This window comes from Scyliorhinus torazame, chromosome 16 (genome assembly GCF_047496885.1).
Source record: "Scyliorhinus torazame isolate Kashiwa2021f chromosome 16, sScyTor2.1, whole genome shotgun sequence".
Classification (NCBI taxonomy): domain Eukaryota; kingdom Metazoa; phylum Chordata; class Chondrichthyes; order Carcharhiniformes; family Scyliorhinidae; genus Scyliorhinus; species Scyliorhinus torazame.
In genome coordinates, this window is record NC_092722.1 from 45,248,587 (window position 1) to 45,275,796 (window position 27,210).

The following is a 27,210-nucleotide window of genomic DNA, read 5'->3' on the forward strand; positions in this document are numbered from 1 at the left end:
AACAATATACTGGAATCTTGGGAAAAAAAACACAGTTCAAGATAGCAGCATTGAAGTCAACACATTAATATTTTTACGAGTCTCGCCCATCCACCGGACAGTCTTTAAGAAGTTAGGGACGTTATAAATAGGGAATAGTACATTTTTTTTCATTTGAATTATTGAGTGTCAGTATCAAGCCCTTTCAGGAAACGTATAGCCATTGGATGCAGTGCAAAGTCCCCCATTTTGCCCTTTAATCAGGCTGAGCAAAACCTCCGCACCAGTGGGTTTTCTATTAGCCTAATTAGTCATCCAGTGGTTATTGAGAAGTATTGCCAATTTGATGCAACATTGTGCCAAATGGGGAGTTTTGTGCTGTAGGCCTATGCTGACAAGCATCTCCATTGAAAGTGGCCAAACTCGTTTGGTACAATCACAGTCAGCAGTTAACCTGGGTTGAATTTAGACCCAGCTCAATGTCAAATTCCTAGCAGCCCTCACTCCCCTTGGGTGTTCATTTCTACCGGGTCTGAAGTGATGCTCATGTATACACAAAGGAAAGAATAAGAATTTAACTCCAGCACAAGAACAACTGCGAAAGATCAGAGTTAGGATTCTAGATCTTTAACATCTGTAGCACAAATTTCTGTCCAGATAACATGGTCAACAATACATGAACACTAGGATCATTGTACAGGCTAAACTGTACTGTGCATTACATTGTACTAGAAGCATTATTTGAGATAGAATCTTCTAGGATTCATTTCACCTTGACATAGTCTCTTTGTAACTGAAATATTCAGAATACTGTTATAATACATTCTGTTAGTCTGTCCAGCGTGCATATTCATCCCATAAAGGGTTTTTCTCTGTATTTGGTCTTTTTCTGATTCACCGACTCTATACATTATGTTACAATTGGTACCATCTAAATTATTTATTGACGGTATAGTGCTGTGTTCTCTGTTACAAAATAAAATTACGCACACTCGTATTGTGGGGGAAGTCATGAAATGCCAGTCACTCTGTAAGCTGTCCGGAGTTGTGTGAAAGTTTGTAATGACAAGTTTGGAATGTATGCAATTTGGAGGTATTGATATATTGAGTTATCCGGAGACCACTGGAGCACTGTGAGAGGCGTCCTTATGTAACGGCAGACAATCATAAGGCTGTTGGTTGGATGGAGAGATTTCAGCACAAGCCAGATTGCCTGGACTGGATGATCATCGGAAGGGGCTGCTGGCAACTGGAGGTTAGGGTAACTTTTTTGTGATCAGAGAACAGCCGGAGAATTGGAGATACTGATGTGAGTTCTAAACTGGATATGGCTGTAAGAAAGCAGTGTACAACTGAAGAGGTATCAATACCAGAAAAGGTCTGTGCAACAATACCAGTGTCAAACCAGACCATCTTTCACCCCCATGTTCCACTTAAGCAGCATCAGTAACAGAGAGGTAAGTTCAACCGGAGCAATAACAGTCCATGGAGAAGTACCTCCAGATCTTTGTTAGTCAGCAATAAATAAAAAATAATAAAACAAGGATCCTTTGGGACATTTTAAATAATGTTTTCTCTCTATCTGTCTTCTTGGAATTGCTGGAGTGTTCTAGTCCCCTGTAGTGTAGGGCATTGACCTGGGTTTGCCTGGGCTGACCTGGGACAGGCCTCATCACCGACATGTGTGCATCTCCACCACTTTGTGGCACTGCTTGCATTTGACAAAGCAGCACCAGTGGAATTTACAACTGCACCTCTCCACGATCTCCACCTCCTCCGTGTTGAAGCTGCGACCACAACACATGAGCTCGCAACCGTCAATCGCCTTGGACGTCTTATTGCACTGCCGCCCAGAGGTTCCGAGGACCCCGTTTCTAATGTCATGATCACAGAAATCTGGGCTTGAGTCGAGGTATACAAGGTCCTCGTCCGTGTGGGGCTTGAACTGTGAATTCTTGGGCACCAAGACTTTTGTGGAACCGACTTTCCTTTGTTCGACTTCCGTGGCTCCATCAAATTTCTCTTTCAGCACATTGCCGACTTTCCTGAATGGAGGCATGGCCTTCCAGCAAGTTTTCACTTCACACGATCCAGAAACCCCATGACATTTACATTCCACCCTCATGTTGTTCAAAATGGCCTGGAAAAAGAATACACAGTTAGATGTTGTGGAAAATAACTTGGCTGTTTTAATACGTGATGTGATGCAGTGCACAATATTGTTCATCTGTCACAGTTATAGTTGAGGAGGTAAGGGTCACGTTTTGAACTGTTTGTTTTAATAGTGCAATTGTGACTGACTCTGGAAACAGCTGCATCCTTGAAGGGGTGGTGCTGCTTTGATGGGGAGTTTATGGTGCAGCTTAGTTCCTGGAACATCCTGCTGTCGCGGAACATTTACGTGATAACAGACGCCTTGTCTGCTTACAATGTGTTTTTGATCTTATATTTTTTAACATTGAAATTAAGATAACAAATAATTTTGTAACAGTAATTCCAAACTGTCACAGCATTGCCCAATTACATAACCGTGTTTAGCTGAACTGGTTAGAGACTTGGAAACTAGAGTCAGCTTTGGGACAGACTAGAGGATTGAGGAGGATTTGTGCAGGTAGCTGGAGTAGAAATGTCAGAGTCATATTGAGAGGGTAACAGGGATGATGGTGACCATGACAGAGCAGTGAAGTTATGGTGGGGCAAATAGCTTGGGCAGCGCTGTGGGAAAAATAAAATGGGCCAGGGAGGAAAGGGAGTATAATCACAAAGGAAAGGGGAAAGTGTTAAAGAAGCTTGGGTAAAGGAGCAAATGTAATGGATGAGTAAGAGTAAAATAAGGTTGGGAAAAATAGCAAATGTGGTTGAGGAAGAGTTGAAGAGACTTGTAGGGGAGCAGTAACATGTATCGGGCAACATGTGTAAAAGAGGAGGCTTGGCAGCTACAAGATGGCATGTCGGAAGACTGTGTAGCCTTTGTAGGATTTACTGTCTCAGCTACTATTATCACTCTGAAGCTTCCAGAAGACCTTTCGGTAAAAGTGTTAGACTGCAGCAACACAAGCCAAGTGATTTCTATGTGTGACATTCGCATTGAGAGTCAACCACTCAACTGTCGGAGCTAATAGAGCGGGAATAAATGATGGTTTAAGCAAGCTTCTGCAAACTCCACACACTGGTCCATTAAAAACAGTCCATTCAGTTAGTTGGTTGATGCAATGTTCACAGTTTTCTTTGGGGTAAACAGATTTGGTTTATGCCACCTTTGTACACAATGAGATTCATAAAAGGCCGGCTGCATCCCCTTTGGCTGGACACAAACCAGGGGGTAGAAATTCATCTCTGGTGGTGACGCAATACGGCAGTTCTGGATCAGTCTCTCATTCTACAAAACCCTTCAGTTCCAGTGTGGTAAATGGAAGTATATTTCAGGCATTGCATATAATAGGCAACTGATCCGATACTGCCAACATCAGAGACAAATTTCTCTCCCTGGGAATAATGCTAGATTGAATAGGATTGACCCCTCCATTTCATTGGGTTGGTTGTGAGGTACACCATGACTAACGTTTGACAAAACCTTCCTCTGCAGATTGAAGATGGTCAATGGCGCCTGATGCCAAAGCAAGGTGAAGATCTTTCCAAGATCAGAATGTAAAATAGTGACATAAAGGTCGCCGATGTTAGAACATAATCACATCTGGTCAACTATTTTTTAAATCACCGTTGGAGTCAAACCTGCCACCAGTCAACGATAACCACAAAAGAGCTGTTTGACAATTAATCAATAATTTAGCTGAACAAATTTGCTAATCGGCAGATCACCCATTCTGTTTTGACAGTATTGCAAAATAACCAACTGGTTACCAAATCAATCCACAGATTTTCTTTTTGACAGATATAGGGGGCGATTCTCCGATATTGAGGCCAAGTGTTCGCGCCGTCGTGAACGCCGTCGCGTTTCACGACGGCGCAAACAGGGCCCAGACACGACCTATTCTGGCCCCCACAGGGGGCCAGCACGGCGCTGAAGCGGATCACGCCGCTCCAGCGTCCTTACGCAGCACCAAATGGGCACCGCGCCAACCCGCGCATGCGCAGTTGGGGCAGCCCAATCCTGCGCATGCGCAGTTGGGCCGCGCCATCCTGCGCATGCGCGGGGAACGTCTTACGCACGCCAGCCCCTCAGCAACATGGAGCCGGTGTTCTGGGGCCGCGCGCGGAAGGCCGCAAAATATTGTGAGAGGCCAAAAATGGGATTTACACCAGTGAGAACAAAGAACAAAGAAAAGTACAGCACAGGAACAGGCCCTTCGGCCCTCCAAACCTGCGCCGACCATGCTGCCCGTCTGAACTAAAATCTACACTTTTGGGGTCCGTATCCCTCTATTCCCATCCATTAGGGCAGCATGGTAGCATTGTGGATAGCACAATTGCTTCACAGCTCCAGGGTCCCAGGTTCGATTCCGGCTTGGGTCACTGTCTGTGCGGAGTCTGCACATCCTCCCCGTGTATGCATGGGTTTCCTCCGGGTGCTCCGGTTTCCTCCCACAGTCCAAAGATGTGCAGGTTAGGTGGATTGGCCATCATAAATTGCCCTTAGTGTCCACAATTGCCCTTCGTGTTGGGTGGGGTTACTGGGTTATGGGGATAGGGATAGGGTGGAGGTGTTGACCTTGGGTAGGGTGCTCTTTCCAAGAGCCAGTGCAGACTCGATGGGTTGAATGGCCTCCTTCTGCACTGTAAATTCTATGATATCTATGATTCATGTATTTGTCAAGATGCCCCTTAAACGTCACTATCGTCCCTGCTTCCACCACCTCCTCCGGCAGCGAGTTCCAGGCACCCACTACCCTCTGTGTAAAAAACTTACCTCGTACATCTCCTCTAAACCTTGCCCTCGCACCTTAAACCTATGCCCCCTAGTAATTGACCCCTCTACCCTGGGAAAAAGTCTCTGACTATCCACTCTGTCTATGCCCCTCATAATTTTGTAGACCTCTATCAGGTCGCCCCTCAACCTCCTTCATTCCAGCGAGAACAAACCAAGTTTATTCAACCTCTCCTCATAGTTAAAGCCTTCCATACCAGGCAACATCCTGGTAAATCTCTTCTGCACCCTCTCTAAAGCCTCCACATCCTTCTGGTAGTGTGGCGACCAGAATTGAACACTATACTCCAAGTGTGGCCTAACTAAGGTTCTATACATCTGCAACATGAGTCGCCACTTTTATGCTCAATGCCCCGGCCAATGAAGGCAAGCATGCCGTATGCCTTCTTGATTACCTTCTCCACCTGTGTTGCCCCTTTCAGTGACCTGTGGACCTGTACACCAAGATCTCTCTGACTGTCAATACTCTTGAGGATTCTACCATTCGCTGTATAATCCCTACCTGTATTATACCTTTCAAAATGCATTACCTCACATTTGTCCGGATTAAACTCCATCTGCCATCTCTCTGCCCAAGTCTCCAAACGATCTAAATCCTGTTGTATCCTCTGACAGTCCTCATCGCTATCCGCAATTCCACCAACCTTTGTGTCGTCCGCAAACTTACTAATCAGACCAGTTACATTTTCCTCCAAATAATTCACATATACTACGAACAGCACTGATCACTGCGAAACACCACTGGTCACAGCCCTCCAATCAGAAAAGCACCCTTCCATTACTACTCTCTGCCTTCTATGACCTAGCCAGTTCTGTATCCATCTTGCCAGCTCACCTTTGATCCCGTGTGACTTCACCTTTTGTACCAGACTGCCATGAGGGACCTTGTCAAAGGCCTTACTGAAGTCCATATAGACAACATCGACTGCCCTACCTGCATCAATCATCTTTGTGACCTCCTCGAAAAACTCTATCAAGTTAGTGAGACACAACCTCCCCTTCACAAAACCGTGCTGCCTCTCCCTAATACAACCACTTGCTTCCAAATGGGAGTAGATCCTGTCTCGAAGAATTCTCTCCAGTAATTTCCCTACCACTGACGTAAGGCTCACCAGTCTGTAGTTCCCTGGATTATCCTTGCTACCCTTCTTAAACAAAGCAACAACATTGGCTATTCTCCAGTCCTCTGGCACATCACCTGAAGACAGTGAGGATCCAAAGATTTCTGTCAAGGCCTCAGCAATTTCCTCTCTTGCCCCCTTCAGTATTCTGGGGTAGACCCCATCAGGCCCTGGGGACTTATCCACCTTAATATTTTTTGAAGACGCCCAATACCTCGTCGTTTTGGACCTCAATGTGACCCAGGCTACCAACACACCCTTCTCCAGACTCAGCATCCACCAATTCCTTCTCTTTGGTGAATTTGGATCGCGATGTTTCCGGGTCTTCCCTGATGATGTGATCAGGTTCATGCCCAGGAAGGGTACAAAACTTATTTGCATAAATTTGAATGCATTATAATGTACTCAGCAAGGTTAAAGTTGAATCTTCAGACCTCATTGAATCTTCCCAGCTATCAGGCGTGATGTTACAAGCATGCAAGTTACTACTGGTTTTTAAAAACAGGAATCAGGTGCCATGACTTCTGAGAGGGAGGAAGGAGGTGAGCACCTCCTGCGCCTGGTACCAGAGTCCAAGGAGACAAGAGCCCGCTGCCCAGCTCCAGTAATGGGTTCAAGGGTGGGGTGTCGGGGGCTTCCAGGATGGGGGCCATATGATGTGTGTTGCCCTGAAGCCTGCTGCCTTTGTCACTTAAACATATTATAAAGCACTGTGTCAGTTTGCAGCCCATGTAATTCAGAAAGTTTTGAGAGCACTGTGTCAAGTCTGCTGCCTGTGATGTCAGTAAAGTTTAATGAGCGTTGACATAGGGCAGGATTTTCCTACCCCTCCGTGGCGCGTTCTGCAGCAGTGGAGGGTGGCTCATCGGCGGCAGGATCTCCTGGTCCTGGCGTTGAACACACCCCTCGTCATCGCGAAACCCACGGCCAGGGTGCACCAATGCTGGGACTGTAAGATCCTGCCAGCGCGAATGGCCAGAAAATCCTACCCGTTGTCAGCTGTTCGTGGTGTGGGGATATGGGGCACCTGTGGGTGCAGGGAAGGGTATGTTGAGACTGAAGGAGGCGGACCTAAGGGGCTGGATGGATGAGACCCCGAAAGAGAAGGCAGCATGATGCCCATCCTGGGATGGGGCCTAGTGATTGGCGGGTGCGGGGGCTGCAGGAGTGAGGGGGGGGGGGGGTGCGGGAGGGGGGTAATCATTAAAAAATTATTGGAGTGGCTGTCCAGGAGTCTTAAATGTAAAGGCCTGACAGTAATGAGATCTCGGGAGGTTGCAGCCTGAGTGAGAGGGTTGCCTATTAGTCTTTCCTATCCCTGATTCAGGAAGTAATTGTGGTCTCTAACATTTCTGAGAATCATGTTCGTTAAACTAATTGGCCCCCGTGAGCTAAACCTTAACAACATTAGCTGCCCAGCAAAGTCAAGACAAGGGGTGATAACTCATGGTTCAAGGATAAACTCTTGGGTGCACGGGATCAAGAGGGACTGAGTCTGCATAAGTGCCGGACCCCTGTGCTTGCTATTGAAGATCCATTAGCCCTCAAGATGGTCGGAACTGTCCAGTTGACCATGCCCATGAGGGATGGGGAACAATTGAAACTTCCTGTCAGAGCCACTAGTGATATAGAGATTAAGGTAGGGGACAATCAGCCTGGAGGCCAGAGGCAACATTGAATTGGCAAGGGCATGGACCAGGGCCGGCGCAGCAATTGAGATGGATAATGTGTAGGATTGGCTTCTTCCAGAACTGGGAGGACACTGGGTGAAAGCAGCTACTAAAGTTTGGCAGCTGCGACACCAACCTGTCTCTCACCCTCTCTCTCTCTCTCTCTCGTCCCTCGCTGCTTACCATTCGAGATCTGTATGGAGGCAGTGGAGTTGGCAATTCTGCAAATTACAGCGCTGGAGAAGCATAGACTCCAGCAACAACAAGCGGCGCACCCAGGGAAAACCCAGTACCAGGCAACCAGTGGGCCGTAAGACAGGCTCAAGAGCCAGAGGTAGCAGCAGCCGAACAAGGGGCACAAAGGCAAAGGAGGAGAGCAAGGCTAGATGGACCTGTGTGTCCTTCATGGAGCTGTGGGACACCATGTACCGCAAAAGACTCCGCCTCACCAGGGAGACAGTGCGGTACCTGTATCATATTCTGTCCAACTTGGCGCAATGTGGAGGCGTAGGGCACCCCCTGCCTGTGGCCGTGATGTCACGGCAGCCCTCAACTTCTATGCAACGGGTTCATTCCAGGGCTCCCCAGGTGACCTCTGTGACATTTCACAGTCCGCCCATAAATACATCCGTGTGGATACGTATGCACTCTATGCGAGGGCATCGGACCTCATCCATTTCGAACCAAACCCAACAAGACGAGAGAGCTGTGGGATTCGTCACCATAGCTGGCCTGCCACAGATGCTGAGCAGTCGACTGCACTTATATTGCTCTACGTGCCTCGTGGCATCAGGGAGTCCCATTCATCAGCAGGAAGGAGTTCCATGCCCTTAATGTCCAGCTAGTGTATTACCACCAGATAAGATTCATGCATGTTTTCCAGAGAGTGCGCATGACAGCTACATCCTTGTGCAATCACAAATCCCTGGACTATTCGAAGGGCAAACAAGCTGCAGGGATGGCTTATTGGGGACAAATAATATCCGCTGAGGTCTTGGCTGATGACCCCAGCGTGGAGGCCAAAGACTGAAGCAGAGGCCCGCTAAGCCGAAGCTCACAGTGCCACCCAGTTTGTGATTGAACGGTGTATCGGACTCCTTGAGATGCATTTCCGCTGCCTCAACGCGTCTTATGAAGCCCTACAGTACAGTCCCCAGATGAGGAGGAGGACCAAGAGAAAGTGGAGGAAGAGGCTGGAGAGAAGCCGGAGGATGGCAAACAGGCAGGGTGAAGGTTTGCATGGGCAGAAGGACCAGGCTGCTTTCATCGCTTCCCGTTTCACCCTATCGGAGCACCATGTTGTCTGACAGCTCAAGAAGCTCCTCACTCCAAGACTATGCTAATGACTCCGCGACCATGGAAAGGAAGGTCACAGTAAACCTTCGTCATCAGGGTGCTGGGCCTGGGGATCCTTATGCCTGCTGATCAGAACATGCAGGAGGGTGTTGACGACTCACAGTGAGGAAAGCTCTGTGTTGCACTTCAGCTTTTGCTTATGTCTGATTCCTGCCTGTCTTTTGCCAGCATGCTGACTCCCCAGCTCATGTGCAAGTGAGTTTATGCCCTCGATCATTTTGTTGCATAGCACTAGAGGAGGATGAGGAGCGAGACTCTAGGGCTCACTGATTAATGTCCAAGTCCTTGCAGGAATTATGTTATTTTCACTTTGACTGGGCCTAACCATTTGCCTCACTTTGAAGGCCTGTGGGAAGAGCTGTATCCAGATGGGGTGGAACGCTATCCCACTGGTAGGAGGATTAACAACATGAGATGTTAAGGTTGTGAATAACAAGAGTTTTTAATGTGGTAACAAGTGCATTTGTGAGATTTGATAAAGATCCCCAGATATCTGTGCCTACCTTCACCCATGCCTACTCTGTGCCCCTACAATTCCTTAGCCTTACGAACGCGATTTCTCAGTGTATTCCTTGGATGCCACATCAGAAGTGGAGGAACCCTGCTACCTTCCACACCTTGGTGGGCATCCTCTGTAGGACTGGGACCTGGAGGGCCCCGGCCTACTCTTGGGTGGCATTGGGTGTTGCCACATCACCTTGTTCAGCTCTCTGTCCCTGAGGTGCGCTGGTATCAGGAGGGGGAGATTCAGAATGGCTGGTAACTCCCAGACTCTCCTGTGTGGAAAGCCCCGGGAGGGTCTGCAGCACTTCCTCTTCCCTCTTGGTGTTCTTGGGCCCCTGGGCTACTCCATGGGGTGGAGGGTCAGCTAAAGTGAGCTCCAGAAGCCTCAACATTATCTGGTGCTGCCAGTCCTGGAGGCCCGCAATTGTCCACACCATGGTGTTGAACCATTCAACCATGGTTCTCAAGGATTGAGCCATGCCTCTGAGTTCAGCAGTCATGGATCTGACATCTTGCCTAGCTTTCCACTGCGGCCGCCACCCTTACGGTGTTGGCCTGTGTACCACGCATTGTCGGCAATATCCCCTACGACAGGAGGCTTTGAGACTCCTCCATTCGGCCTTGCAGTCACAGGAATGTCGCTGACAACCTCTCCTGGCATTCCGAGCTCTGCTGTTGCATCTCAAGCAGATGAGGGACGAATCTGTCCAGAGGCACGGCACCTGACTGGACACAGCTGAGTCCTGGGATCCAGCAGACCCCTGACTGTCTGAACCCTGGGACATTCCTGCCTCCACCTGATGTTCATCAGAAGCAGTATGGTGCTCACCAGAAAGTGTTCCAGAAGCCTGCCTGCTAAGTTAGCCCACTGAGGTGTGTGTCTTGACGATGATGGATAGTGCGGGTGATAGCTGTGACGCTTCATCCATGTTCTTCGCCTGGATATACTCCAAGGTGCTTTCGAAGTTGGGTGGTGAGGCACTGCTAGTTGACCGGCCAAGCTCTTCGGTAAACAACAAAGCACTCACTTGAGACTGATCATCTGGATGAAGGTGCAGTGGCTCCTCACTTTTCTCCATCAGGCCAACCTCGTTCTCAATGCAGGCCCACTCCTGCTCCTCCCCTGCGAGCTCCATGGCTCCATGACCCTCTCCTCGAATGGTGTCACGATCCTCAGCTCAGACATTCCGCCGCCTATTTTCTCTCTCGCTCTCTGGTTGTGGGCTATATTACCCTGCAGGGGCAGAAAAGGGGCTGATGTGAGCTGGACGCTTGGTGGGTCAGAGGTCGATGGCAACTGCCATGTTTGGGCACTGCGCCTAAGCAGGGAGCGGTTCTGATGAGGAATGCTGAGAGGAGAGGAGTGTGGTTGAAGATGGTGCTGGGAGGTTGGGTGCTGGGAATCGGTGAGGCGGTGGCTTGTGGGTTCCAGGTGACATTACGGGGGTGACGGAAGGGCGGAGTGCCAAGAGGATACAGAGAGCACTTACCCTTGCTGATTATAGCAGGTCATTCATCTTCTTCCGACACTGCATTCCTGTCCTCTTGATCAGGCTGCTGGCACTGACCAGTGCTGCCACCGTTTCCCAGATGGGATTCGTTACCTTGCTGGAGGGCCTCCTGCTAACCCGAGCTCATATTGTTGCCCACCTCTCTTCCATGGCATCCACCGCATGGGTGAGAGCCCCCTCCATAAATCCAGGAGCTGGTTTCCTTGCTGCCATCCCCTCCTGGCTTGACTCAGATTAAGTGCTGCAGAATCATTTAAATGCAGCACCCCTTGATTGAAGTGGTCAGATGGCCCCAGGGCGGGTTAATCAGACACTACGCGGCTTATGCGTGGCATTTTTCACATGGGAAATTTCCCCCCCCAAAGTACCTAAAGATAGTGACCAAGAGCATGCTGCCAGGGCTGGCAGGAATCGCACCGATTTTCTCGCCAAAAATGACACTTTGTCATTTTTTTTTGGAAAAGTTCATAGAGTGAACTTCTTCAATTGACCGGTAAAAAAGAACATTATTAAGAAATAGATAATATTGAAAAAGCAAAATTACATGCTGCCGTATATGACACACAGGGAAGATAACAAAACTAAAGGAGAGAAGATGACGAAATAAATGTCACTTGGCTATCCTCTGAAGATCTCATAAAACATGTGGCTCACATTTCTTCACAAATTAGCACTTCACGTACATGATATGGAGATTGTACATCTACAATTTACTTAAGGTCCTGTCTGGGAAAATGCAGAATGGTGTGTCTCAGCAATCAGTATTGCCACACAAGTGCCAGGCAATGACCATTTCCAGCAAGAGAGGCTCTAGCCATCGCTCCTTGACATTCAATGGCATTAGCATCACTGAAGCCCCCACTATCACTGGGGTTACCACTGACTAGAAACTGAACTGGATTAGTCATATAAATACTGTGGCTACCACAGCAGGTCAAAGGCTAGGAATCCTATTGTAACTAACTCACCTTCTGACTCTCCAAAAGCCTGCCTACAAGGCCTAAGTCAGGATTGTGATGGAATACTCTCCACTAGCCTGGATGAGAGCTCCAAAAACACTCAAGAAGCTCAACACCATCCAGGACAAAGCAGCCCACTTGATTGGCACCCCTTCCACAAACATTCACTTCCTCCATCACCGACAGATAGTGGCAGCTGTGTGTGCCATCTACAAGATGCACTGCAGGGAGTGACCAGTTTTCCTTAGGCTGCAGCTTCCAAACCTACGGCCACTACCACCTAGAAGGACAAGGGCAGCAGATACCTGAGAACACCACCACCTAGAAAATTCCCTCCAAGTCACTCATACCCATGTTCCTTCACTGTCGTTGGGAAAAAATCCTGCAATTCTGTCCCTAACAGCACTTTGGGTGTATCTACATCTCAGGGACTGCAGCAGTTCAAGAAGGCAGCTTACCGCCACCTTCTCAAGGACAATATGGGACAGGCAGTAAATGCTGCGCTAGCCAGTGACGCCCACATCCCGTAAATTAATTTTTTAAAAAACCTTACTATTTCTATTTTGTATCAATGACTTTGATTCAGATAGTAGGAGGGGTCATGGACCCTGAATAAACAATTCAAGAAATAGACTCAACGCTTAACATGTCCACCCAATGTAGTGTAGCAATCAACAAAGCACACGGGATGTTGAACTATTTGCAAAAACAGCAGAATGAAAGTCATGTGCAAACTGCAAAATGCCATGGCCAAACCCGAGTGACATGTTCAGTTCAAGATGTACGAGGGAGACCATCAAGCACCAGCATAAGTTCACAGAAGAGCTGCAAGGCTGATCAGTGGAGATGTCGCGGCCTCGAGATCTGCTACCTGGCTGGAGGGAAAGGACGGAGAATTTGGGCATGAGGGAGCTGTTAGTGGAGACTTATGAGAAGAGATCTGGGGGAATGGTCCCTAGGTGGTGGTAGGGGTGCAGGGAGTGATTGCGATGAGGGAGTTGGGAAGGGGGCGAAACCCAGGGCAAGGTTTTGATTTGGGCTGGGGGAAATTGAATTATTGGGAAAGACTGAAGAACCATGGCCTTGTCCGTCTGGAACAGATGGGATTGCCAATACACCAGTCAGCAGTAATCAACCATTGATAAACACACTTGATAGAACCTATTTTTACCTAGAATTAAGCTGTTGAACTAAGAAAATCAATATTGAGCTAGAGAAGCTTTTTTAACATTTGAATTAAAGTTGTGAAGTTTAAGATTAGGAACGGGGTTGTAGTTGTCGGATTAAAAACCACATACCTTTCTTCCGGCCTCGTTGTTATGCAGATTCATTAACGGCCTGCTCGAGGAGGCGCCTTTGCTTCTTTCCCTTACATCCACAAAAGATTGGGAAAAGGCAACGCCATATGCAATATTATCTGAACAGCCTGACCACTGGAATCCTAAACCCAACAGGGAAAAAAAAAAATGCGACAATCAGAACAAAAAGCCTGTTTAATTCGGGAAGTAGCAATCCAGATACTCCCAAGGCCAAGTCAAGCCTGGGCCAAACCAGGAATTAATTCAAATTCTAGGAATTACAGTGTACCCTTTCACATAAACATAGCCTGACAGGCTTAATAATAACGGTATATTAGGTTTTTATCAATACTTTCCCCATTTCAGCTCCTGAAGGTACTGATCTTGCAGTGAGGGTGAACATACAAAGGGAAAGCTGAGAAAACACCATCAACCCATCAAGTTAATCCGATCCAGCAGACTCTACACGCTGTCCTCCTAATTCCTAGTAGTGTTGTCTCTTGGAGTTCAAAACAAATAGAAAAAGTCGAGCTAATAAAGGGCAAATTTCTCTCAGACCCCCTCAGACAGACAAGCAAGCATCAGAAAATTGTAATTGCCCATTTTTTATCATGATCTAAATTAACTGACTGGGTATCCCCTGCCACAGGGGACATCCCCTTCTTTCAGAAGCCTGTCAAGTTCCCGTTTAAAAGACTGCAATGATTTCAAACCTGAAATTGCGAAAGCCTTTTCCAGAGGCCGATGTCTCTCTGCAAAGAGAGGGTATTCCTATCATCTGACTATAAGGACTATATAGGCAACATCTCTTTGCCACCACATATGATTGTACGTTCCTATAAACCTCCGAGGAAACTTCAATCTGAGACCCAGGCCATTTTAACCTTTGGTTCTAATTTAAATGAAGTAGCACGGTTTCCCTTCAGTGAAAGATTCAATTGACATCAACAGACATGAACTGAAATTGATTCATCACTCCAAAGATGCCAGAACTCAGGAGACGGTTCCGGGTAAGAAGTTAGTGCCAGGCAAGGATTTTGGCAGTAAGTTACAGTGATGGGAGGCAAAGGTCAGGTCAAGACTGGGAAGGTCCTTTCAGAGTCCAGGTGAGCACTCCTGTTCCACAAGGATTCCATAGAAAAGTAAAATTAACTTTCTGCCGCTCTACTGACTTCTTTAGTGATATAGCTGTTGGTTTTGGTCCTATGTGAGCTTCTAAATCTGTGAGCACAAATTGCTGCACCGCTGACAATATGGGGCCGTGACATTTGCTTTTCAAGTAGTTTCCTGCCAGTTTGGGCTGTGTAGCCCTTCCCGTGCCTGATCTGAGGTCAGTTAAGATGGTCTCCACCAGGAACGTGGCGCAAACATCCCTCCACGTTCCTGCCATCTTAAACTACTGTTCCCATTGGGCAGAGGAAGGTTAAAACTGATCTCAAAATTTTTGTGAGTGTTCCAGGAATTGCTGATGGGCCTTCCACACAAAACCACTCCAATAGTAGTAGTGGTAGAACATTGGGGGCGGGATTCTCTCAGCCCGGGGCTGGGCCTCAGAATTCCCGCAACCGGCGCGAATAGCGCCACGCCGCCCCGACGCCGGCACACGATTTTCCACAGAGCGGAGAATCGCGCCATTGGCGCCGGCGTGGTTGGCGCGGTGCTGGTCGGGGGCCGCTCTACGCGGCCGGCCTGCCAATTCGCGGCCCGGAATGGGCAGAGCGGCCGTCGTAAAAATGCCGAGTCCCATCGGCGCCGTCCACACCTGCTCTCAGCTGGCAGGAACTCGGCGTGGAAGGGTCGGGGGGGGGCGACCCTGGGGAGGGGGGGGCCTCCAATGTGGCCTGGCCTCCTTTCTTCTGCGCTGACCCCTGTAGTCCTGTGCCACGTTGCGTCGGGGCCGGCGCGTTGAAGGAAGCCACTGTGCATGCGCGCGTTGGTGCCAGCGCCACTGCGCATGCGCAGATCCCGCGGCGCCCAGTTCACGCCGGGATCAGCAGCTGGAGCAGTGTGGGCCGCCCCAGTGCAGGGGGCCAGAATTGCTGATCCTGAGATCGTGTTGATGCCGTCGAGAAACACAACGGCGTTTCCGGAGGCGTCAACACTTAGCCTCAGGATCACAGAATCCCGCCCTGGATTCCAAACAGTACTTAACAATTTCAAATTGCCATAATTATGCTCATATTACAATAAGAAAATGCTTGCAATATTCAGCAGGTCAGGCAGCATATCTGAGGAAAAAGACACAGAATCAACATTAAAGGTCAATGATGTGCAATGTAAATTCTGTTTCTCACCACAGATGCTGCCTGATCTGCTGACTATTTCCTGCATTATCTGTTCATATTTTAGATTTGCAGCACCTGCAGTATTTTGCTTTTATATTAAATTGCTTTTGGGGTGCATTTACATTGTTCATCCCAAACTGAAATGGTGTTTTCTGTCAATATGAATTTCTGCATTTTGGGATTAGCAGTTTGATTTTCAAACCCGCACAGAGGGCAGAATTCTCCCATCTGGGGATTATGTCCTGTGGCGGGGGCAGGAACATGGAGTGTTTCCACTGCGTACGCCAAATCTTCCAGTCCCAACCTCATAATTATGCAACTGGATGCTTTGCGCCATATCCCGTGGTGGGGCAGGCCTGATGGTGTGTAGTCTTCCGTCCTATTGGGGCACCATATTGGAAAGGCGCCCAACATTACTGACCCGCTATTGAAGAAAGGAAATAAACCTCCCAAAAATTAAGGTGGATCTCAAGGAGCACTCTGAGGCCAGAAGATGGTTTTCCTGAGAAAGAAGATGGCTGTCGAGGAATATCCTGTGGCTGGATTTTGGACCCCCTCCAGGACACTGAATCTGGAAGCTCCACCTGTAGATGCTCCTACTGCTGTGGTGTTCTAGGATGCAGGGTTGCCATCGGCCTCCATCCTGAATTCTGGAGACAGCCCCCACCACTGCCCGTCATTGAACCCGCCAGCAGAGGTTTGGGAGAATTCCGCCTTCAATTTTACTTTCCAGTTTCTAATACGATGGGCAGTCAGATCAAACTTGTGTTTAGACATCGGCTCCAGCACTGTAGCAAAGCAGAAATCATAGCTCCACGTTTTTGGTTTCTTTCGTTTTCTTTACTCTCGATGACTTACTTCCAAGAATTTTTTTTTAAATGCCCACATAGCTAGGTTAGAGGGGTCAATTACTAGGGGGCATAGGTTTAAGGTGAGAGGGGCAAGGTTTAGAGTAGATGTATGAGGCAAGTTTTTTACGCAGAGGGTAATGGGTGCCTGGAACTCGCTACCGGAGGAGGTGGTGGAAGCAGGGACGATAGGGACATTTAAGGGGCATCTTGACAAATACATGAATAGGATGGGAATAGAGAGATACGGACCCAGGAAGTGTAGAAGATTGTAGTTTAGTCGGGCAGCATGGTCGGCATGGGCTTGGAGGGCCGAAGGGTCTGTTCCTGTGCTGTACATTTCTTTGTTCTTTGTTAATTTGTCGGCTGCCAGGAAATGAACCGTTTATTTCGGCAAGAGCTTCTATCCATGATCTCGTGACATTTCTCATTTTGGAAGGCGGGCTTTGACTTAGCTCTTGACTGACAAAGAGGTTAATTAAACATTAAAGCAACAAATACTCATGGCGACAACCTTTTTATAGTATCTATTAAACATAGCTCACTCTTCAAATATTATAAAATAAGTTCATCAATATTATGGTAAACTATTATGCAGTAAATCCTTTTTTCTCATTATCTGTGGAAGTTATCTGGCCTGACTGCCTTTGAAGTAATCAAGGAGATCTGAACAAGACAGGTTATTTAAATACCTTTCAAAAAACGTGACCAGGAATGTACAGAATTAATTTAAGTTGAGAAGAGTGGCCAAAAAAATACTTTCACAAATTTTGCAGGATGCTTGTATTTGAATTAAATCACTTGTTTACTCCCTCTGACAGGCACAGAAAACATGATTTGAATCTGCAGCGATTGTTTGTTTGTCCGTAACTTTGTGAAGCTGTTTTTTACCTCCTATGTACTATGGAAAGAGTGGTTCCAGCACACCAGGAATTAAGAAAAGAAGGCAAGGAAATGGCAACGCTTTTCCTGCCCTTAAAGGTGTCCTAAATGTAACTTAAATACTGAGGCTGCTGTATCGACATTCATAATGGAATAAAACCTTAGTCTTAGAGAAAACAGGGGTTAGAAAGGGGTGTAAAAAGGGCCTTTGAAGACTACTACTGGCCACTATGAAGTTCTTCCATTATCAAAAGTGGTCTCCTTCTATTTAATGGTTGAATATGAATTAAATGGGGGCACTGTGGGTAGTACTGCTGCCTCACGCGCCGACATCCCAGTTCGATCCTGGCTCTGGGTCACTGTCCGTGTGGAGTTTGCACATTCTCTCTCTGTTTGCGTGGGTTTCGCCCCCACAACCCAAAGATGTGCAGGTTAAGTGGATTGGCCACACCAGAACTGTCCCTTAATTGGAAATAAAAATGAATTGGGTACTCTAAATTTATTTTAAAAATGAATATGTATTAAATGGGATTTTCTTTTGTGTATTCATCGATGATACTACTAGAAGATATCATCTTCTCTGAGGCACCTGGTATCAGAGTCAAGCATTCCAAAGTTGTATAGTTAGATGCACATAGGCTCAACCCCAAGAATTGGGCCCCACTCCAACCTCAAGAAGGGACCTACTACATTAGTGATTTTTGTCTTCATTTTTCACACCAGCCATTCTGTGGTCTCTCAACCTGATTGCCAGTTAACGTCAGATTATAGGCGAATTGCACTGCACACAAGGAATTGCTGAATCTCAATTCACATAGGACCTATACGGGTGAAGAAGAATTTCAGGCCATTGTTCTGGGCTAATTTCCAAAAAATATTTCAGAGTAGAAAGGACAATGGTTAATTCAGTGCACCATCAAGCCCCCTGATGGAGCAACAGTTTTTAGACTTACCGTCAGGGCTTACTCCATGGACTGTGCGATCGCAGCCACACTTCTCCAGCTCTCCACTGCTGCAGGCACGAGTAACTGCAAAGGCCACTCCAGCAGATGAGATTGCATAAACAAAGGCTGCTTCTCGTGTTCCTGCATTTTAAAAAATGCGAATGGTTACGCAGTCACATCAAGGTCACGCTGGCATGTAACAACAGAGCAGACCCAATTACATTGCCAGTTAATATGTTGTCCGCTCAACACCTGACATAGATTCTATGCTTATGCATGCTAGCTAGTTAGGGTTCAATGTTAGGAGCAAGCTGATGAGTGCATGGGATGTGACGTTTACGCAGAAACACATGGGAGCTAAGTTTGTCACGGTTATGTTGAGAATCATTTCTGATTTATTTTCCACACCAATTGGTCTTTTCTTGTGTTGCGCCAAAGTGGTGATGGTTACGTCGCGACACAAATCTGAGAGTCAGAATGTTGTTCGGTCTGTAGATTGCACTAAAGTCAGAAATGTAAGACCACCACCAAGAAATAGTGTAAAACCACTTTGACTTTTTAAATGATGTTGTATAACTTTATTCCCTGGCCAGGGCAGTCCTTTTGATGCACCAGTTTCTACATGGTCTTTGACTCTCCTCCAGCATTAAAACCTAAATTGGCAGGTGCACACTTGCAAAAACAATATATTGATACAGGACAGAAAGTATACTGCAGGGGTGGGACCAGCTGAATGTCCCCCCCCCCGCCCCCCGGACTACTCTGAGACCATTACTGGTAACAAAACTAACCCCTAAAATAAAGCCAAGAACTCTCCTCTCTGAGCATTAACTGATGGGCCAACAAAGATTATTAGTGTTTTGGATCATGTTACTTTAATGGCCGGTGGGTAGGAATGTAAAGCTGATTAAGCCATGAGATGATAGCCGAGAATGAAGCAATTCCCTGCTGATATAGAGAACAGTAATCTTATTAAAACAGAACTGAGGTTTCTTATTACCAAATTTAAGACTGTGTTTCTGCTCTGAGCATTGCAAATAGATTTATTTTAACCCTCATATTTCCTCCCCTTCTCTCTGAAAGGTGCTAAGGTTATCTGGGATACAGCTCAAAAGAGCATCTCTTGCTCGGTGGCACTTCACCCGATGAGCATTCTTCATGTGAGGCTAGAAAGTGCCTGATTGAGTATTATAGCATGTGGGCACCAGAGCTAGGACCTACCCTGTCCACGGCCGGTATCCACATATATATATTTCTCCCCAGGACACACAGAAAACCTGGGGTGCTGAAGCCAACTACAGCAGTCGTACCATCATCAGAATTAAGGTCAGCTTACTCAATACGGACTCAATGGGGTTGAGTTTTTAACCTCTAAATTTCATGTAAGTATCTTAGATTTTCACAATGTGGGGCCACTTGAACAGTGTTTCATATTAAAATTGTGTTCTATGAATTGAGACTTTCGAACTGGAATTAGTGCCAATTGGCAGTACCAATTGGATTGCTCCATTTTAATTAAGTATCTGCTAACACACAATCGTATTATTTGCTGCAAGAGGGAATTTCTCTGATATTAAAAGTGGCCCCCAGCCTCACTCAGTCAATGCTCAAGTGAATTTTTACCATGCTAAAAATGCATTTACAAATAAAACTATTTCCTGTTAATAAGCAGCTGACATTAAAATGTACCAATGCTATTAATAATAGTAATATATTATCGGAATATGGTGCAATTTTTCCTTACATTGATGGAGTGTCCCCCCTCTTGAATGTGCAAATCATTCCCTCTCCACAAACATTTTTCTCTAGTTTCCTCCTCTTGTTTCCTTTCCTCTCCTGAAGTTACAAACTGCAGGAATACTGTTTCTTGGACTCTGACAGCTCTCTATTATCTTGCTTGAGTGGTCATTCTTCAGTTAAGAGTGTTGCCATCTCGTATCAGCTGGTCATTCAACTATTGGGGTGGGACATTTTCACATGCTAACTCAGTGTCCATTTTTCAACCCAAGCCAACTGGTGAATGATCACGGGAAGGTACTCTGGCTAGTTCTTCCCTTTCTCTAGTCCTAGGAAAGTGAGGACAATTGCAGGGTCACAACTGCTGCACAAGATAGTGCCTGTGAGAGACATTTCCCGCACGGTCTGTGCAAAGGGCTGAAAACTGCATTGGCTTGGACTGCACTTGGTCCTTTGTGTACTGCTGCAGCTGTTCCCTGCTGCGCTAACTTGAGCTATATTTACTTCACTGTGAAGCCACTGACAGCAGGCCCGACGCCAACAGAAAAGCAGTCACGTGAAGCAGATATCTCGGCTACCTCTAAAAGCTTTGAGCCCCACCAAAACAAGTAGTACTGATGGACATCTCAGGACGTAACACTGCCCCAATGATTAACATAGACTTTGCCATGAGAGGTGGAAGCAATGATGTTCTCTGGCCATTCACTGGCTGTGTACCCTAGCCTACCTGTAAAGGACAGCAAAATGTTTTGCCCTCTCTTGCCTGAGTAAACCCTCCTTGCCCCTTGGCCCCTAGAGAGTACAGCAGCCAGAAAAGGAATTAATAAATGCAGATTTTTAGCTCTTCTATCTGGCTGTGTGAAATCGATGCCACACTCTAAATATGCTGATTTCTGCAACAGTAGGACTTTGTCACACTGATGAAGGAAGACCAGGAACTCAACTCTATGCCAAAGGCACATTTTAGTCTTTTTAAGGATTAAAAAAATATTAACGCTTTCCATTTTGATTTAATAGCTACACTTACTGAGTTTCAGTTAACATTTTCTCAGTAACATTTTTATTGTGACGTTTTGTCCTTGTTTTGATAATAGACATTAATACTCGCTCATGGAATGCTTCCCTATTTATGGCACTCAAGTGTCAACATCAAGAATCTCAAGTCAGACGCAGAACAAATTTGCTTATACTCTGTCCCCAAAATGTACCTCGATCCCAAAGGAGCAAAAACCACCGAGGTGTTTTGCCATTTCAAGCTTGAGTAATCAGACTCAAGCTTTGCACTGTGGGTCCATGGCCACCAAGAACTGAAAGGGAAACTGCACAAACACATTTTACACAGACCATGACAATTGGCAAATAGGAGAATATTCATCCCATCTTTTGGGCTAGATTCAAATTCATAGGGGTAAAAAATGCTGTTAATCCACTGCACCACTGCACCTTGTGGGTAACACTTAAAAATATTTCCCCAACAATATGCATAAATTTCCAAGTACAAATGTATAAAACGCACTGTAGTACATAAATGTTGGTTTATTTTAAAGAATGACATTACTTTTTTGTCTTTACAACTAGAGGTTACAGAGCACTACTTACAGTGGCTGGATTGTGATAGTGAATTATGAAGTGTTAAAGTGACCCACTTATACAAGTCATTAACAGATCAACGTATGGAAATGTGAGACAGGAGGCCAGGCATCTATTGCTTAAGTGTGTACTCTGAATGTGGGTTACCGCACAGTTTGCTTTTATGATAATTATAATTCAGTTAGATATGAATCAGACCCCAGTTTATAAATGCAAAGGATAGACCAGGGTATCACATATTTGATACCCAGTCTGCACTGAATTGGTTGAACCATCCAGGATACCTATAGAGGTGCTGCAAATGGCCTCAGCATCCCAGGCAACAGAAGGTTCCCTCGGTTGCTATCATGAATCTGGTAAAAAGTCACTGGATTTTGGGCAAAAGGTGGGGCTCAGCAGTGAGGTCCCCATTGTTCAACGACACACACGAGTACTATGGATCCACATCTTAAGAAAAAAAATCCCACCCTGAGTCAGCCACCTAAGATGAGGAAAACAATAATTGAATGGGGTAAAGAAACGTGTCAAGGAGGTCAGTGCTACATCTTCCACCACAGTAACAGGTCATGACTGAGTGTGCATTTAGTTAAGTTCATTCCCTTGGCAATGGTGCAGTGGGAGCTGCATGAATGGAAGTAAGGATTTACCACACCAGTAGGGAGGAGGGCAGATCCAGAGTGAACCAACCTAGAGTGGGTCATACACCTTTATAATGTGTTGTAGATGGCTACCTGAACGCCAGCTGCAAAAAGCAGACATTTGGAGCAGTTGCTCCAAAGGTACATTCCTAACCTTTCCATTCTGACAGCACACCATCCCTGATCAGATGGGGAAATCCATAGAAACTGCACTACCATCCTATACAAAAGGGATTAAAGTTGACCCCTACCTCCCTGGAAAACAAACCGATTGGCCCAATATTGGGGAAGGCTATTAGCAGCCCATGTGTGGCATTTCTCATTGTGGCATTTGCTTCTGAGAGCAGAGAGTGAAATTATTTCTTGAGGTGTTGGTGCCTAACTTATTTATTCATACCTGTGTTCTTTTGAACAATATCTGGGTGGCATCATTTTATAATCATCAGCTAAAGAATGAAGGGAGGGATTTTATATAATTTTTTAAGCAGGCAAATATACAACAGTGGCAAAATCAGAATCCGTAACAGCTTTGAAAAGGAAAATGGATCGTTATTTGATGAAATGAATATTGTAAGATGGAAAAGAGCAATGGGACGAAATGGATAGTACTTTCATAGACTTGACACAGACATGATGGGCCGAATGTCTACTTCAGTGTGTGAAATTCTGAGTGCTGAAATATAACTGGCTTACAAAATGTGTGTGCAATTGGTTGCTTTTGTCAGTGGTTTGTGAGGCTCAAGTAACATGACAATGGCTTTATTGCTGATTTGTTTGATACAGGGCCTGAATGGATTCAATATCGCACAAGATCTATGATTACATGTTTTTTAAAGAATAAAGACTGCGAGAGAGCATAGTTTACTCTTTTTATTGTATCATTCAAAATATCAATTGAAAGGGTAGTTTTAATGGAGGATTCTGAGTGGTGAGAACCCAGGATAGATATAAAGCACTGGAAACACCCAATGTCCTTATATCTGAGTCAATGTTGTACTGAGAGACCTACAAATGGAAATGGAAAATAAATATAAACACTTTATCAAAAGAAATCCTCACACCCCAATTGGATGGTAATAATGAACTCAAAAGGTGCAGACTAATCTTGGTCTTGCATAGCAGGGCCTGACTACTGCCAAAATGGCCCATGCTGCGTTGAAACACAGGATAAACACACCCCTTCCCCTTCATTGTTGCTTTAATATTGGACAGCAGTGTTGTCACTAGGCTTTCAGCAAAGTATAAGAGTGGGGTGTGTGAAATTGTTGTATTATGTCCACTTGAACTGTGAAAACACAGAGGTTTCATTTGACCAAACCTGATGGGTTGCTTCAGCAGGGTGAACTACCAGGACTGGCAGTAATAGTGGATGTGACGATTTGACGAAGAGTATAATGCATTAAAGTGCAAACTTTGGTACCCATAAAATAAATAAACTTCAAGTTGTTTTGATCTGGAATACACTCCCCGAAAGCAAAATCTTTCAAAAGGGAACTGGATTTATTTTTGAAAATAAACTGTTTCCTGGACAATGGGGACTGAGCAGGGGAGAATGGGAATGATTGGATAGCTCTTTCAAAGATCTAGCACAGGCACGATGTGCTGAATGGCCTCCTTTGTTGGACAATGAGCAAATAGACCATCTAGTTTGTTATCAATCCATCAGACCAGGGAACGTATCCAGTGTTCAGTTTAGGAACAGAGAATAAAATTGATTTCAGGGTTCCCTAGAGTCGGGTGGAAAACTTGCTTGGAATCCCTACAGTGCAGAAAGATTCCATTCAGCCCATCAAGTCTGCACTTTACCCAGGTCCACTCTTCCATCCACCTCGCCCTATCCCCATAACCTAACCTGCATATCCCTGGACAATTTAACATGGACAATCCACCTATGTTGCACATCTTTGGACTATGGGAGGATGCCCACACAGACACGGGGAGAATGTGCAAACTCTACACAGACAGTCAACCAAGGTGGGAATCGAACCCAGGTCCCTGGTGCTATGTGGCAGCAGTGCTAACCACTAATGCTAACCAATACCATGCTTCTGATGGCTATCATTAAGATTTTAATTAGCTAAAGGTATGGAGGAACATGGAATTAAGGGAGGCAAAATAAGCTAGGTTGCAATTCAGTTGTGATCTAGATTCTAGATGAATGTGTTGGCAGGCTGGGGGTGGGGCAGGGTGGGCTAACTGGCCTCCTGTTCCTATGTTCCCAGTGACCCTTGATGGAAAATGCTTTGTGAGTCCATGTTCGACAGTGATACATTTGGGTATTATCACTGGCCAAAACAGCCTGTTTTGACACCTATCAGCATTGACATTAGAGTGCAACATGCAGGAAGGAGCAGAGGATATTTCTCACTGTGAAACTGCACCCTAGTAACTGTTACAGCATTCATAGGAGTGGACAACAGTGGGGAAACGTGAAGTGGTACATATCATTTTGAAACATAAATTAAATGCACAGAAAACCGTTTCCCCGTGTACTTGGCACCATGCACAAAACATTAATGCCTATCCAAGTTCCAATATGTAATTGATGTTCAGTATTGGTAGATTTTGTACAATTCTCAGCTGAGAAGTGAGCTAATTCCCCGAGTGCAAGGGGCTGGAGCGGCTCCAGCGCATGTGTGTCAAAATAGATTTTTAGAAAAAGAATTTGTGCGACAGCCTGAGCTCCATTCGCGGTCCTAAAATAATATTAAATTATTTAATCGCCTCCGGAAAACGACGGCGATGGAAGAAGCTCCCGAGAAAGCACGCTGGGCTGGGCTGGAGGGGTGGCTTATCTTGCAGGGTAAAGTAGCGACAGTGGAGGTCGCTCTAATCCACAGAAAGCCCTCAAATACCCCACTTCCAACGTGTGCTTCTGTCTCACTGTTTAAAACAAGCTCCATCACATCGACTGTTAGGTCTTTCACACAGGTTCTACTTTAATTGATCAAAATCGACATAGAAAAGCGGTAAAAGGGACTGCCTCAGATCATCTGAGGCTAAAGTGTTTAAAACAGTGTCGAGTCCTACTTTGCACCCGATCAATTATTGTTTAGGTTATACCTGGGCTCGTTTCCCCCCTAATTCTGGTGGCCTGGCTTTATCTGGTTGTAATTTGCAACAATGGGCACTCTAAGCTCCCCGCTCGCCACTCTGAATCAAATTTACCTAAGGGTATATCTGATCGCGCTCTATAAATAGGAGCCCCTGACTGCCCCTCCCCTATAACTTCTTGCCTGTCCTGAAGTCTCAGACTCCTGTTAGAGTTCCACCAGCGATGCCTGCTGCCTACCACCTCAACCGAGCCCCACTTTCCAGGTGAGCTGAGACCACTGTGCAGCTCAGATTTTCGGACTGGGGTTATTTCAGCACCAGTCTGCATTAAAATAACACCAATGGGAACATTTTAAAAAACAGACTGCTGAAAATACTCAGCAGGTCAGGCTCCATGAAGAGAGAAACCGTGTTAAAGTTTAATGACCTTTTCGTCTCAACTTTGGTAAAATCTCGATTGAGGCGTGGACTGTAGGGGGGCCATCTGATTATTGGGACATCCCTTTTCACGTTCACTCCCGCACAGGAACCACGAGATAATGATCTGTAACGAGCTTCTTTTCTTCCTTTGCCCATCAATGTCAAGGTCAAATGCAAGACTTCAAGGCTGGGTTTAAATAGCTACTTTTATATAAGTGCAAAATGATTGGGGGTTCACTGTGCTCCAGTCATCTACCTGAATTAGAATCCCTGATATATATCTGCCCCCAGCAGAGGCTATGGTTAGAATCTGTCTTAATCTATGTGGTTCAGTCCTACACTGGTCAGTGTATATAATGTTTCATTAGGTGAAGGAAGCACAAATTATTTCATAGATTTTTTATAAAGCTGGGCTGGATGCCAGTTAAGCTATAGAGCTGGTAGTTTGGCACATGCACACTTAAATATATGAGTAGAACTCCATCCACCGGGGTATGAAGCTGATGAAATAATCGGTCTTGGTGAAAACAGACCGTCTTACCATAAATTATAGATGAGGAGAAATGCCTTCACCCAGTGAGTGATCGGCCTGTGGAATTCGTTACCACAGGAAGTAATTGAGCCCAAAACATTGCATGTTTTCAAGAAGCAGTTAAATATAGCATTTATGGGCTATTGAACTGGATGATCAGCCATGGTCATAATGAAAGGCCTCCTCCTGCTCCTGTTTTCTATGTTTCTATGTCTACGCTGGTATTAAAAGTGTAAAGATGTTTCGGGTCACTACCGGGATTATTTAAAACTCTAAATAGGTTTACATCAGTTGTAGTTATGCTGCATGTTAAGCAATGTCCAGGTGGTGTGAAATTACCTCTTTAAAATGGCCTCACGTTGTGTGTCAAAATACAGATTACACTGAAATTGGGACTTTGAACCTCAGTTAAACATCACAAAGACATAATTTGTGTGGTGCAGAGGAGACTATTTTGGCACATCTTGTTTGCACTAGCTTGAAAAATGAGCAACTCACCTAGTCCCATTCTCCCTGTAACCCTGCACATTCTTTCTTTTCAGATAGCAGTTGAATTTTCTTTTGAATGCTTCAAATGAACCTACCTCCATCAGATTCTCTCAGGCAGAGCATGCCTGACTGACTGCGTGAAAACGTTTTTCCTCATATCACTATTGCTTCTTTCACTGATGACTTTACATTTGTGCTCTCTCATTCTCACTTTTTCACAAGTGGGAACATTTTCTCCCTGTCTATTCTGTCCAGACCCCTTCATGATTTTGGCATAATATATATTTACGTAATATATAATACAATATATATTGACATAAATCACTGTGCTGCATCAATGCAGAAACTTAGATCTAACTTGCCTTTCATATAATCTCAATAGAAATTTGAATAAAAGTCACCAAAATAAATTGCTGCCAGTGAAATTTTAACTTCTTTGTTTAAAGTCATTATATGGTGTGTAGCATACGTAGCAGTGTCCCTGGGGCTAATTCTGCCCATTTCTGCT

At 45.7% G+C, this 27,210-nt stretch overlaps 1 protein-coding gene across 2 annotated transcripts in view; it reads right to left on the bottom strand.

Annotated features, from left to right (window-relative positions):
* Positions 1 to 590: 590 nt before the first annotated feature.
* The window catches only part of wnt4 (wingless-type MMTV integration site family, member 4), a 37,210-nt gene continuing 10,590 nt past the window's right edge, over positions 591 to 27,210 (bottom strand). For both annotated transcript variants that reach the window (XM_072478433.1, XM_072478432.1), the window contains exons 4-6: positions 18,252 to 18,383; positions 13,284 to 13,426; positions 591 to 2,119 (exon numbers count right to left, since the gene is read on the bottom strand). In XM_072478433.1, the coding sequence (XP_072334534.1) occupies positions 1,652 to 2,119; positions 13,284 to 13,426; positions 18,252 to 18,383 (743 nt within the window). In that variant the 3' untranslated portion in view covers positions 591 to 1,651. The remainder of the gene's footprint in view (positions 2,120 to 13,283; positions 13,427 to 18,251; positions 18,384 to 27,210) is intronic.